At 43.3% G+C, this 15,674-nt stretch overlaps 1 protein-coding gene across 2 annotated transcripts in view; it reads right to left on the bottom strand.

The window, feature by feature from the left end:
* TMEM92 (transmembrane protein 92) overlaps window positions 1-15,674 on the bottom strand; it is a 39,760-nt gene that overhangs the window by 3,993 nt on the left and 20,093 nt on the right. Inside the window, exon 3 of one of the 2 annotated variants that reach the window (XM_073607780.1) lies at window positions 13,552-13,611. In XM_073607780.1, the coding sequence (XP_073463881.1) occupies window positions 13,552-13,611 (60 nt within the window). Of the gene's footprint in view, window positions 1-13,545; window positions 13,612-15,674 lie in introns of both variants that reach the window. The other variant, XM_073607778.1, reaches the window with a different exon arrangement.

Here is a 15,674-nt window from a genome sequence, read left to right as displayed (position 1 = left end):
GGACGTCAAAAACTGGTCGGTTGCACCAAATGGCAGAAGTGCCCAGTGTGGCGTGTCTAAGGATGGGTTGAAGTCATCAAGTTTGACGAACATCAAATAGCTTTATTTCACAAAATGTCACGTGTCGTTGTTAAGATTTGCCACTTTCTCGGTTAACAGTGTTACACAAAATGTTTGACATTTCTCAGTTTACTCTTCCACCCAAGTGTGTCCGTGCCACACCAGACACCTCTGCCATTCCATTCACTGATGGGTCTTTGACCTCCTCTCATCCTACCACAAATGGGTGTGCCTACTGCTACAATATACAGGAGCTGTTTTGTCAGATAGTGGTTCGGCTAGTGATTCCTAAAGGAAACGATCAGAGAAATCTAAGGGACGCCATTGTGGTCTTCATCTACTGTGAATGCTAGCTACCCTTATGCAGATTGGTGATCCCACTACCGAGTCTCGGACCTGAAACAGCTGTACAAATATGAGTTTCCAATGCCAGAGGCACAGTGAAGAAGGGTTAGACCCTATTAAATGTTATACTGTTAATCTCTGGCCCTGTTGGAAAGATTGATCTTCACTTTCTGTCTCAAAGTTAACATTTAGGGTGTGAATGAAAATCTCAAATAGAAACACACCCAGCAACAAAAATATTTTTTTAGGGAGTGCTAAAACACTCACAAGCTGACCGTACACCAGTAGAATTTTGTACGAACATTTGTATGGAAACTCAGAAAAATTGGTCATCAGCATTCAATATTACCATTTCCTATGAAAGCCTGAAAATGTAGTTAGATTTGTTTAAATTCTACACTTGATTTCGGGATGCACATTTGCATTACAATAAGTATGATTTTTCCTGAACAAAAACCACATTCACAGTTAAAGGGTTAGAAAAAATGAATAGGTTACTAACAACATACACCCTCCCCTCCACCTCACCTTGGTATCCGCTGTACTTACCTCCCTGGGTGCTGAAATCTCAGTGCCCACGCAACCCATGTAGTGATCCAGGAATTTATATCTGCCCCTCACCCTCTTCTCTGTGTAGCACTGACAGCTCATCACCCACAGAGGTAAGTACAGCAGGGACTCAGTGATGGGGAAGGTCTATGGTGTTAGTTCAGTTTCATTTTTTCTGAAAAGGAATTTAAATTTATGTTTATGTCTTTTTCAAGATTTCAAAAAAATCTCTACTGGTGTATGGCCAGCTTAAAGGATTTGTAAAGTCTCATGTTTTTTCCCCTAATGCATTTAATGCATTAAGGTGAAAAACCTTCTTTGCTACAGCTGCCCCCAGCACACCCCTTTTTTTTTACCTGAATCCATCCCGTTCCAGCGACGTGCACGAGCCCAGCGGCTCCAGTCACTGTCTCTGTCCTCATTGGATAGATTGATAGCAGCAGGAGCCATTGGCTCCCGCTGCTGTCAATCAAGTCCAGTGACACGGGAGTGGGGGGCGGGGCTGAGTCCTGCTGTCTGTGTCAATGGACACAACAGTGGAACTTGGGAGCGTGCCCGCATGGGTGCCCCCCATGGAAAGCGGCTCTCCATGGGGGCACCTGATGAAGAGAAGGAGCCAGAAGCTCCAACGGGGCACCCCAGAAGAGGAGGATTGGGCCACTCTGTGCAAAACCCTTGCACAGAGCAGGCAAGTATAACATGTTTGTTATTTTTATTTTAAAAAATGTGAACTTTTATAACCACTTTAAGGTCACACTAAAACCCTCATCATCTTTTTTATTGCTGTTTCCCGGATGGGTATTTGACCTTACATCCTGTCTGGGACAGTAAGTGATAGGAAATCCCTTCCGGGAGGTCTTGAACAGCGATAAAATCTAACCAGGGTTCTAATTCTTACCCACTCTATGCAAAACTAAAACGTAAAATGTTTTGTTCCAAATGACCTTTTAACAATTTAAAATCATTCTAGACTTAGCTGTGCCATGTAATCCCAAGCTGCACAGCCTTCATTTAGAACTAACAGAAAACAGCGCAGTGACTTCCTTGTCTCATGTAATAATACTCAGATTGGTTGTACGAGAATGACATAATTGTGTCACTCTAGTACCCCGGCAGAATCCACTGCTGTCAGCACATATATCTTTAATAATTACAGACAAGACAGCACGTGGTCATGTAGAGGCTTTGATGAGTAAGAGAACACTCATGATTCAAACTGCATTTGGTAATGTCTCATTTGGGACAATTATTTAAACAATATAAAGTATAAATTACCTGATAATGAGCAATAGCATTATAGAATTATATAAGGAACAGGAAAAGACAGCGGAGTCCGCTTATTTATTAGGGCCCCCCCCCCCATCTTAATCCACTGCATCAAAAAACATAGAGGGGGGAATTAACTTTCCCCTCTTCTGGCTTCTGTACTGCAGAGGGTGACATCTCCAACATTGCAATGAGAGCCCAGGGAATGCTGAGTACCCTACATCTTATGAGATTACAATACAGTACAGTGCAGCTGCATCTTCCCATGAGATTTGGGGTGCTCAGCATTTCCTGGGATCTCACCAGAAGAATGGTGACATTACCCGCGCTTAGGTGTCATGAGCAGAAGGGAGGGGATAAGTATATTAACTAATTTTATTGGTGTTCACATGGCAGAGCTCTGGCCTTATCCCTACCTACAGGACCAGTTAAAATCTTTAAAGAGGAGCTGCACCTTAAAAACAATATTAAAAGCCAGCAGCTACAAATACTGCAGCTGCTGACTTTTAATAAATGGACACTTACCTGTCCCAGGGTCCAGCGATGTCGGTAGCCGAAGCCGATCAATCGCTCGGCCCTCGGCTGCCCCCGCCGCCATCCTCGGTCAGGGAATCGGGAAGTGAAGCGCTGCGGCTTCACTGCCCAGTTCCCTACTGCGCATGCACGAGTCGCGCTGCGCCTCTGCACTGGTCCCCGTTGTGTGCTGGGAACTGTGTGTTTCCCAGAACACAACGGGGGGGGGGGGGCGGGCATCTGCGGATATTCTGCGGCTGTCTAAGCCCGGAAGTGGCTGCAGATACCTGTATTAGACAGGTATCTGCACCCCCCTCCCCCCTGAAAGGTGCCAATTGTGGCACTGGAGGGGGGGGGGAGTCCGATGAGCGGAAGTTCCACTTTAGGGTGGAACTCCGCTTTAAGGCCAATTTTTCAGGTGGACTTAATCAGATTGTCCCTATGAACTTGTGTCCTTTTATACCCGCCTACCTCTCGGTCCTATCCAGTCCACTAAAAAAAAAAAAAAAAAAGGAAGTGAATCCGTTTTCTTCCATTTAGGTGGATCGGATCGAAGGGTAGTCCGGTGTACATGGACATTGGAGTGCATTCTCCGACTGCCCATAGAGCAGAGTGGGCTCTGTCCATGTCCAGATGTGTCTCTGATCCAATCAGCAGAAGATCTGTGAATGTATCCATTGATGATTGGAACAAAATCTGCACTGAATTGCCCCGTGTGAAAGTGGCCTATAGGAGAGAAATAATGACCCAGTGTATCCTCTTTAAATGCTCTCTACAGAGCGACAAAGTGGTCATCGCAACACACCTTCTTCAGAAACTAAATTGTAAATCCTGGTGATCAGACTTTAGAAGTCAGTCCCTGGCTTCTTTTATGTCTTGAATACTCCAACAATGGGATCTCCCAGCCATAATTCCTGAGCCTATCCATGTCCACTTGGAATCTAGGTGTTTCTGCCCATTTCATGTGTTCCAGCTCCGCCCATGATTTTCTTCATTATATTAGATTAGTAAAAATCGAGTAGGAAGAGTGAACACCCCCCCATAACCCTATAAACTCAGCAGGTGTGTAGACCCAGGAACTCAGAGCAGAGATCTCAACAATAGAGTCCCCAACTTGTGATAATGTAGTGATATTATAGCGATCAGAGATTTTTTTTCCGCCACTTCCAGCACTAAATGTATGTAATGGCAAAGGGTGATGGGGTGTGCTGGAGGGTCTTTTGATGCTGGCTGCTGTGGATCTATTTCACTGGGGGGGGGGGGGATTGATCTATTGTTGCTTGGGGTCGATTTCTTCTGGGAGGGATCTACTGTTGAGGGAGGGCTCTACTGATGCTGGTTTCTGGGAGATCTGTTGTTGCTGGTGGGAGTCTATTGTTGCTGGAGTAGAACTATTGTTGCTGGGGTGATCATTTGTGGCTGGTTGCAGGGGATCTACAGTATTTTAATGCTTTTCTTGTTATCATTAACACATTCCATACAAATTGCTTAGCATCACAAAATGATACTTGGTTCTGTATTCTCTAAAAGAAGTGGTATGGGGCTGTGGAACCATGGGATAGTGCTTGGAGGTGGGTAGGGGGTAGAGACAAGGGTTGACGTGGAAAGAGGGAGTGCCTGCACTTATTCTCTGAGAAAAAAAGCCCTGATAGCGATGAAATAAAACATGAAACAATAAGGATCAATTTCTATAACTGTGGAAAGACAGTAGACTGGAGGTGTTATAGGGGGTATCACCTAACATTTTGTGCATTCCAACTCAGGAAATCAGATATAATCACTAAAGCAGTGCAGAAATAATGAAAAAGTGATTTATTCAATGTATAGAGCAATCAACTAGATTATAACTGTGTGAAGCAGTGCATCAGCCATTAGAATTCAGGTAACCTCTGACCCCATCCTAAAACCTTGGGATTAGATAAAATAAGCACATAAGCAGCTAAATAAAGGAATAGGTATAAATCTTTTATAGATAAGCCTGCACTGTTTTAATAATTCAAGGCTGTATATTCAGACTCTTACATAAGCCCTATCATAATTGTCTCTCATTAAAGTAACCTTAGGAGCACACCTATAGAACTGCCTACCTAATTCCACTGTCAGTGATGACATCACTTTGACATCAGCAAGCAAATAGCCTTTGCTAAGACTAAACTTAGTGATGCACACACATTGGGATAGATTTGACCCGCCTGGGCTGAAGGAACAGTGATTTAGATTAGATGAATTTCCAGTTTTCTAGCACACCAAGAGAACATAGCATGTTTCCAGTGGTTGCTAGAGATTCCTTGAGCTGTGGCTAATTGACTTCCCATCTGGCAGTGTCTGCATAGTTCTAGGTCCAACCCCACTTGGCAGAGCCAATAGAAAGACATCAATAATCTTTTTTAACTATCCTTTAAGTGGTTGTAAAGGAAAACAATAAAAAAAAAAAAAAAAAAAAAAATAACAAACATATTATACTTACCTGCTGCGTGCAATAGAATTGCACAGAGCAGCCCCAAACCTCTTCATCTCTTGTCCCCCGCAGGCGCTCCTGGCTTCTCCTGTTTTGCTGGTACCCCCAATAGGAAGCGGGGCTCGATTCTGAGACGCACTGCTGCGTCCATTGACACATTGTCCCTCGTCACTGGAGTTGATTGACAGGAGCCAATGGCTCCCGCCGCAATCCATCTGCCCAGGGAGGAGGGACAAAAACAGGGGAGCCACAGCTCTCATGCACAGCGCTGGATCGTGGGGGTGAGGGGGGGGGGGAGTCTGTAACACAGAAGGTTTTTTAGGTAAAGGTAAAAAACCTTGAGGCTTTAGAACCACTTTAAGGGCAGCATTCTTACAACCACTGTAAGGGGTCCACTCTTCCCACTGACCACCAATGTAAGGAGCCTTCTTCACACTGATCACCAATGTAAGGGGGCCACTCTTCTCACTCACTACCAATGTAAGGAGCATTCTTCCCAATGACCACCAATGTAAGGAGCATTCTTCCCACTGATCACCAATGTAAGGGGGCCACTATTCTCACTCACTACCAATGTAAGGAGCATTCTTCCCACTGACCATCAATGTAAGGGACTTTCTGTCCACTGACCTTCAATGCAAGGCATATTCTTAGCACTGACCACCAATGTAAAGGGCATTCTTCACACTGACCACCAATGTAAGGGGGCCATTCTTTCCACTAACTACCAACGTAAGGGGCTTTCTTCCCACTGACTACCAATGTAAGGAGCATTATTCCCATTGGCCACCAATGTAAAGGGCATTTTTCACACTTATTACCAATGTAAGTAACTTTCTTTCCACTAACCACCAATATAATGATTATTCTTCCCACTGACCACCAATGTAAGGGACTTTATTTCCACTGACCACGAATGTATGGAGCATTTTTCTCACTGACCACAAATGTAAAGGAACTTTCTTTCCACTGACCACACATGGGAGGAGCATTCATCCCACTGTCCAACAATGTAAGGGACTTTCTTTCCACTGACCACCAATTTAAGGAATATTCTTTCCACTAACCACCAATGAAATTAATATTCTTCCCACTGACCACCAATGTAAAGGGCATTCTTTCCACTGACCACCAATGAATTGGTTTTAGCAGGGCTTCCCCGAGATTTTAAAAATGGTTTTAAGGGCTCCTCTGGAGAAAAACAGTTAAGAAAGACTTTCCAAGCATCACATGTGCTTAGAAATAGTAATGAAGACACTGGATCACCATGCCATCCAAGAAATTGGAATATTCAGAACAAGCGTTTCTCCCATGAGTGAAATTTGGGAAATGCCATTGCTAAGCTGTCCTTTTTAAAATACTAGTTGCCTGGCTGGCATGTTAAATGCTGTGACTTTAGCCAGTGGCAAGGAACAAGTTTGCAGCTTAGTAAACTCAGAGAAAGAGTCAGAAGTCCTTACTCGCCTACATTTGACAGCGTACATAAGTCTCTATGGACAGGATTCCTCTAACATATTTGCATTTACCGAGGCAATCGCCTGACCCCGCCCAGATTCTGCAACACGTGTCTCACTAACAGAAGCCAAGATCTCCAAGAATAGAAGTGCTTGTAGCCTCTGCCAGATTTGATTCTATTGCTGGGAAGTCACCAATCTGGGTAAACATCTGACACTGCGTAAAAGTCTCCGGAGGATTAATTACCCACCAGCACAATGGTGTTTATGTAAAAGAAAGTCTGCAGACACAGGCCAGTGATCTCTGGTGACGTTGGTGAGCGAAGAGGGAAAATAACAAGGAAATTACGATAAATGACACTGTTGTCATGTTATTATTGTCAGCGATATTAATGCTGAATACCATTCACTTATATATTCCTCAAAAATAATCTAATACATGCATCTTTCAAACCACTAATATTCAGGTGCATCTCAAAAAATTTGAATGAATATCATCAAAAAGTTTATTTATTTCAGTAATTCAATTCAAAAAGTGAAACTTATATATTTTATATAGATGCGTTACACACAGAGTTATAGATTTCAAGTATTTCTTTCTTTTAATTTTGATGATTATGGCTCACAGCTAGTGAAAACCCAAAATTCAGTATCTCAGAAAATTAGAATATTTCATAAGACAAATAAAAAAAAAAGGATTTTTAATACAGAAATGTTGGCTTACTGAAAAGTATGTCCATGTACAGTATAGTATGCACTCAATACTTGGTAGGGGCTCCCTTTGCATGAATTAGTACATCAATGCGGTGTGGCATGGAGGTGATCAGCCTGTGGCACTGCTGAGGCATTATGGAAGCCCAGGTTGCTTTGAGCTTGTCTGCATTGTTGGGTCTGGTGTAGGGGTTCCACCTTTTCTTCAAGCTAAACCCGAACACTTTAGCGGCGCACGGCATGTTTTCTTTTTTTAGTATACACTATAAGTGTGTTAAAGACCTGTGACACTTTTGGGTGCCCCAAGGAGAGTAGTAATGCAGCTCAGTGCGCCACAGTGAACAGTGAGCGTGGCCAAATTTTGGCTCCATTAACACCTAGGATCGCGATTCCGCCCGAGATTCCTGATTTACCGCAAATCGCAGGACACGCTGGTGATCCTGTTACTTTTAATGGCACCCTAATCGCGGTGCAATTTTGCCGCAATTGTCGCCCGACAAATCGCTGCAAAATTCTGCAAACAGAATCGCAGGATACCTGTTGCCCAAAAGAAGTTTCTATTCTGCCTGCGATCTGGAACGCCTAGTTCACTGGAGTTCCCCGCGGCTATATCCTTGTACCGGCTTCCTCCAGTGATTCAGCGATCAGAGAAGCATGGATCGGGAGAATGCTGACAGCGGACTTCACAGACTGTGATATGCCGACCGCTCTGACATGTGTGAGTGCAATGCAGATTGTTTGTTTTTAAACATTTAATCAAAGGAAAAAATACTGCACCAGCGGCTACCTGGCGCTTCTCTCTCTCTCCCAGTTTGTCTCCTCTGTAATTGTCCCCCGAACACCGCCGCTCTGACCCCCCTGCTGTACAGGTCCCCCTGTGTGCTTGGGCCCCCTACAGGAGGACCAGTGGTACCCCCTGTTGGCAGCCCTGGTTTCTGAGGCAGAGGGAAACTCGAGCACATCATTCAAATCCCGGATTGTCCAGGTGGCAACCCTAGTCTGGTGTCTCTCATCTTCCTCTTGACAATACCCCACAGATTCTCTATGGGGTTTAGGTGAGTCGAGTTTACTAGCCAATCAAGCACAGTGATACCATGATCATTAAACCAGGTATTGGTACTTTTGGCAGTGTGGGCAGGTGCCAAGTCCTGTGTTTTGTCAAGTCCAAAGTCAGCACAGCCCTCTACCAGGAAATTCTAGAGCACTTCATGCTTCCCTCTGCTGATCAGCTTTATGGAGATGCTGATTTCATTTTCCAGCAGGACTTGGCACCTACCCACACTGCCAATGTACCAATACCTGGTTTAATGATCATGGTATCACTGTGCTTGATTGGCCAACAAACTCGCCTGACCTACACCCCATAGAGAATCTGTGGGGTATTGTCAAGAAGAAGATGAGAGACACCAGACCCAACAATGCAGATGAGCTTAAAGCCGCTATCAAAGCAAATTGGGCTTCCATAACACCTCAGCAGTGCCACAGGCTGATCGCCTCCATGCCTCGCCGAATTGATGCAGTAATTCATGCATACTATCCTGTACATACACATACTTTACAGTAAGCCAACATTTCTATATTAAAAATCCTTTTTTATTGGTCTCATGTAATATTCTAATTTTCTGAGATACTGAATTTTGGGTTTTCACTAGCTGTGAGCCATAACCATCAAAATTAAAAGAAAAGAAATGCCTGAAATATATCACTTTGTGTGTAACACATCTATATAAAATATATGAGTTTCACTTTTTAAATTGAATTACTGAAATACATTAACTTTTTGATGGTATTCTAATTTTATGAGATGCACCTGTAAGTACCTAAACCTGTCTTGATGTTACTCTCTGTTATCCACTGTACAGTGTCACTCAGACTGGAAGGGGGAGGGGAAGCACTAGGAGCCAATCAGGCTCTGCTGCATGAACATGTGCTGTCAGGGAACAAGAAGAAAGAAGGAGGGAGCAGAAATAAGGATTTATCGGGGGAATTGCTGCTCTTTTAGTGTCCAATCAGCAGGCTCTGGGCAGGGAGATGACACCACTGTATTCCCTAACTCTGAAAGTGGTGTCACCCTCCTAGCTGTGCTGTCTGGGAATGGCTGGAGAAAATTGCACATTTTTGCCTAGTATAACTGACAGATTCTAACACTTAAACTGAACCTTCAATGTATCCCTGACCATATACCCCAGTAATAATCTAACCCCTAGCTAAATTGTAGCCTTTATACTTCCTGTTTGCTAGATTATTGTGCTCTCTCCTATCTTGCTCGTTTGCATACCTGCAGCTGTCCTTATCTCCACTACCACTTGTTACTGATTGTTGACTTGTTCCTCAACTAGATTTCTGCTTCATCCCAACCTGTTATATCTGCTACTGGACCCTGGCTTACTCACCTCCATTGGAGTGATCCTGAGGACTGCCATCTGTTACTAATGCACAGCAAAACCCATTTCCACCATCCGGAGCTCTGGTTACCGGTTAGTACTTAAAATCCACACCTTGGGTGAGCCCGTGCTATCTGCCAGGGTGATCTGCTTGTGTACTTATCCAGCTGGTCAGTGGGAGCCTCTCTACTGCTATAGCTACTGGTCTCCTATCCTGACCCCTGAACCCCTGTCAGCTTGGTGCCAGACTGTAAGGCCCCCAGAGAAGCTGTCCTGTCTCCTGCCTGAGCTCAAGATTAATACCTCATATTTTTGCAAGAGTTGCTGAAGGAGAAATTGTGAAATAAAGCCTTCAGTTTTGTTTCATGTAATTCTGACAAATCGTATGAAAGTTTCATGAGTTTCCTATAAGCCAGGGGTTTCCAAACTTTCTAAACAAAGGGCCAGTTTATCATCCTTAAGACTTTAGGGGGCAGGATTGTGGCTGAAATGTGCCTGGCATCAGTGGGAGTAAACATCGCCACATTTGGTCTTAGGAGAGGAATGGTGCCCCATTGTTGGAATCAATGGAAAGAATAGTGCCCCATTGTTACTGTCAGTTGGCAGAATAGTGTCTTATATCAATGGTAGGAATATGCCCCAAGGGCTGGATAAAGGCAAGCAAAGGGCCACATCAGGCCCCCTGGCCACAGTTTGGAGACCACTGCTATAAGCAATGATCTGATCAAGAGATAATTTGGTCTTAGATGTTGACACTCAGCTTACTCCACTTAGGAGAGAGTACAAGTATAAAATAAAGGACAGGTTTATTCCCAAGAGGCACAGTTAGAACATTTTAAGGAAGGACATTCAGATGTCCATTGATGACTGGCTCTCTTTAATGCCTTCAACAGGAGCAGAGAAAAAACTGTAAACCAGCTGGATTTGTGGCGACCATCACACCGCTCATAAATTATTTTTGATTACCTGAATCAAAATGACTCCTCGGCAAGTGTTGTATTATATTATTTAATTAACAATCTACTTTTAATTTATACTTACATTTTTGGAAGAATATGTTTTAGGATCTAGTGGGTGTATTGCGTGGTGAGATACGTCCATTGTTCTCGTATTTGAAATTCAATTACTTGAATCATCAACACAAAGTTCACGTTGCCACCTTTGTTGTATCAACATAACTGACATTTATCAAAAGTCCAAAGACTTAAAGCCACATCAGTAGAATGAAGTAAACCATAAACCAACATACCTAACAGTGTGTGGGTGGGTGCAGCACATCCTGGAAGATGCAGTAAAACTATTCCAAGGTTTTAATATGGTGAGTGATTCCTCTTTCCCCCTTTGGAGCCTTGTATAAAGTGTTTGGGCTGGTCAATTGTGCATTCAGACGCAACCATTGCATCATGGGAGGAGGTCACATACACCCTCATACCAGGGAGCACTAAGTATTTAGTGACAGCTGAAACTGCAGAAGAGCTTTGGCCGGACTATCAGACTTACTGTGTACCTTGTGATGGCTGCAAAATGTGACTATAAGTGGGCTGGGGAATGGGCTTTAATGAGATCCAAATGGGCTCCCTTTATTGTGGCATGGTGCACACCTTGGCACCATATGCTACTGGTGGGCTCGACTAGGCTAGTGTGGCCCAGATTGGACACTCCTGAGAGTATCAGTTTTTTTATTGGAATTTCAGCATTCATATCTCAGCTTAGCCAAGTCAAATTTCTGAAGTAGAATGAGCTTGAGCAAGTAAACTTATTACAGATTGCCTACATGCCTCCCTCCCCATCTCCTTCTCCAGGGGTCCAAACAAATGGTCTCTTGTAAGTTCTTTGAGGGCAGGGTCCATGTCATGGGAGGTGGAGACGACACAGCAATATCTTTGGGGTTGCTGGAATGAGCTGCTTTTAAAAAGAAATCTCTGGCTATAGGACATGTCTTTCTCTCTTCCATTGTCTTGATTGGTAAATATACATTTTTTTGTGTGCGATCAAATACATGGGAAAATAAATCAAATGATTATCAAAATGTAAAATAATCTCTTTCTTTCTGCATAGAATAAAATGCCCCTCTTGAAGAAGACCACAATTAGAAGGGTCGAAACGCGTAGGGGTTCTATGTGGAAGATCATTCTTTAGCAATAAAATGCAATTTTATTAAAATTTCATATAAATGTATTTTCATCTTGATCGGTGGTTTTTGTCATTTTCATGTGAATGCCAGAGCACAATTTTTTACAACTCTTATGTAACTGTCAAATTGCTTTTTGATACAATAAAACAAATTAATTAAAAATCTTTGAACAATTTCTTGGCTGCTTAACCACTTCCCGACAGCCGCACGACTATATACGTCCTAAGTTTGAACGGGGATATCGTTGTTATGGCAGCAGCTAGCTGCCATAACCCCGGTATCCCCGTTTTCGTGCGGCGGCCGGCTTTCTGATAAAAGTGGTCTCTGCGGCGGATTCGTCGCGAGATCACTTTTATCGGTGGCGGGAGAGGGCCCCCCCCCTCCCGCCGCGATCCGGTGCCCTCCGCCGCTTACCGGAGCCGTCGGTAGCGGCGGAGGCGATCGCGTCCTCTTCCGTGGTTTGTCTGGAGACAAGTGAGGCCAAGATGGCGCTCACTCGTCTCCATGACACTGCTGGGCGGAAGCGACGTCAAAACGTCACTTCCGTCCACGCCTCTTAAAGGCATATTTTTTCAAATGTCATTTTTCTAAATGACTTTTTTTTTTTTTTATTGCATTTTAGTGTAAATATGAGATCTGAGGTCTTTTTGACCCCAGATCTCATATTTAAGAGGTCCTGCCATGCTTTTTTCTATTACAAGGGATGTTTACATTCCTTGTAATAGGAATAAAAGTGACACAATTTTTTTTTTTTTTTAAACAGTGTAAAAATAAATAAAATATTGTAAAATAAATAATAAAAATAAAAAAAAATTTTTTTAAAACCCCCCTGTCCCGACGAGCTCGCGCGCAGAAGCGAACGCATACGCGAGTAGCGCCCGCATATGAAAACGGTGGTCAAACCACACATGTGAGGTATCGCCGCGACCGGTAGAGTGAGAGCAATAATTCTAGCCCTAGACCTCCTCTATAGCGCAAAATATGCAACCTGTAGAATTTTTTAAACGTCGCCTATGGAGATTTTTGAGGGTAAAAGTTTGACGCCATTCCACGAGCGGGCGCAATTTTCAAGCATGACATGTTGGGTATCAATTTACTTGGCGTAACATTATATTTCACAATATAAAAAAAAATTGGGATAACTTTACTGTTGTTTTATTTTTTTATTCAAAAAAGTGAATTTTTTCCAAAAAAAGTGCGCTTATAAGACCGCTGCGCAAATACGGTGCAAAAAAAAAAGACCACCATTGTATTCTCTAGGGTGTTAGAAGAAAAACCATATATAATGTTTGGGGGTTCTAAGTAATTTTCTAGCAGAAAAACCTGTTTTAAACATGTAAACACCTAAAATCCAAAACGAGGCTGGTCCTTAAGTGAAACCCCACGAGGGAATCTCTCCATTTTATAGATTGCCTACATGTATTTAGTTCAAAGGGCAGGGTGCAGTAACAGGATCTCTTCAAGAAGCACCTTGTTCAGCCTGAGATGAAATGTTCCAAGCTTTGCCCCGGTGCCAGACTCAATATGTTTTCCCTGCCACTGAAAGGAATGCAACACCAAACTACTATTAACTAACATATCTTCCATATGTGTGTGATATCAGAACTGCTGTCATCTATAATTCAGTGTCCTGACTACCAATACATAGGAGCTATGTGCATAGAGACCTACCCATACCAGCTGTAGTCTAGGTAGGCTTTGTTCTGTGATTCACAACAGGAAGTCCCATCGAAACACCTACACAGGAAACGTAAGATGTCATTACCACTTGTCATACAATTGGCACCAAAACAACACCATGATCTACAATTATAATACAACCAATCACCATTCACTATTTTGCAATGAATTGCTCCTAACATTGTTATCATGCCTTATTTGCTAGCAATGCAATTTTTAGGAGCATAGGTTGTGATAATCAGACAGAGCAAGAGTTATGGTGACCTTACAGGCAACAATAAATTATATTAATACACTCACCAGCCACTTTATTAGGTACACCTCGCTAGTACCGGGTTGGACCCCTTTTGCCTTCAGAACTGCCTTGTTTCTTGGTGGAATAGATTCAACAAGGTGTTGGAAACATTCCTCAGAGATTTTGGTCCATAGTGACATGATAGTATCACACAGTTGCTGCAGATCCATGATGCGAATCACCTGTTCCACCACATCCCAAAGGTGCTCTATTGGATGAGATCTGGTGACTGTGGAGGCCATTGGAGTACAGTGACCTCATTGTCATGTTCAAGAAACCAGTGGTGAGATGATTTGATCTTTGTGACATGGTGCATTATCCTGCTGGAGCCATCAGAAGATGTGTACACTGTAGTCATAAAGGGATGGACATGGTCAGCAACAATACTCAGGTAGGCCGTGGCATTTAACCACTTCCGGACCAGCTGCCGCAGTTTTACTGCGACAGGTTGGCTCGGCTAGAAAAATCAATGTTACCTTACGTCACTTCGCCTTTTGGCCACTAGAGGCGCAAGTATGTGCCCGCAGCATGTGCCCAGCGGGTGCGATGACCGACGGGCACCCGCGATCGCTTGTGACAGAGCGAGAACCGAGATCTGTGTGTGTAAACACACAGATCCCGGTTCTCTGAGGGGAGAGGAGGCAGATCGTGTGGTGATACTAAGTATGAACACCGATCTCTCTCTTCCTCTAGGTCAGCCCCCTCCCCCTACAGTTAGAACACACCTAGGGAACACAGTTAACCCCTTGATCGCCCCCCTAGTGTTAACCCCTTTCCTGCCAGTAACATTTATACAGTAATCAGTGCATTTTTATAGCACTGATCGCTGTATAATTGTCAGTGGTCCCAAAAATGTGTCAAAAGTGTCCAATTTGTCCGCCGCAATATCGCAGTCCCGATAAAAATCGCAGATCGCCGCCATTACTAGTAAAAAAAAAAAAATTATAAAAATGACGTAAAACTATCTTCTATTTTGTAGACGCTATAACTTTTGTGCAAACCAATCAATATACGCTTATTGCGATTTTTATTACCAAAAATATGTAGAAGGATACATATCGGCCTAAACTGAGGAAAAAAAATTTGGGATATTTATTATGGCAAAAAGTAAAAAATATTGTGTTTTTTTCAAAATTGTCGCTCTTCTTTTGTTTATAAAAACCGCAGAGGTGATCAAATACCACCAAAAGAAAACTCTATTTGTGTGAAAAAAAGACGTTAATTCTGTTTGGGTGCAGCATCGCATGACCGCGCAATTGTCAGTTAAAGCGACACAGTGCCGTATTGCAAAAAATGGCCTGGTCATTAAGCAGCCAAATCTTCCAGGGCTAAAGTGGTTAAACAATGCTCAATTGGTACCAAGGGACCCAAAGTGTGCCAAGAAAATATCCCCCCACACCATTACACCACCACCAGCCTGAACCATTGATACAAGGCAGGATGGATCCATGCTTTCATGTTGTTTACACCAAATTCTGACCTTCCATCTGAATGTCGTAGCTGAAATTGAGACTCGTCAGACCAGGCAACGTTTTTCCAATCTTCTATTGTCCAATTTTGGTGAGCCTGTGTGAATTGTAGCCTCAGTTTCCTGTTCATAGATGACAGGAGTGGCGCCCGGTGTGATCTTCTGCTGCTGTAGCCCATCTGCTTCAAGGTTCAATGTGCTGTGCATTCAGAGATGGTATTCCGCATACCTTGGTTGTAACGAGTGGGTATTTGGGTTACTGTTGCCTTTCTATCATCTCGAACCAGTCTGCCCATTCTCCTCTGACATCAACAAGGCATTTTCCTCCACACAACTGCCACTCACTGGATATTTTCT

Source organism: Aquarana catesbeiana, linkage group LG12, assembly GCF_042186555.1.
Source record: "Aquarana catesbeiana isolate 2022-GZ linkage group LG12, ASM4218655v1, whole genome shotgun sequence".
Lineage (NCBI taxonomy): Eukaryota > Metazoa > Chordata > Amphibia > Anura > Ranidae > Aquarana > Aquarana catesbeiana.
This window is presented reverse-complemented; position numbering and strand designations above follow the sequence as displayed.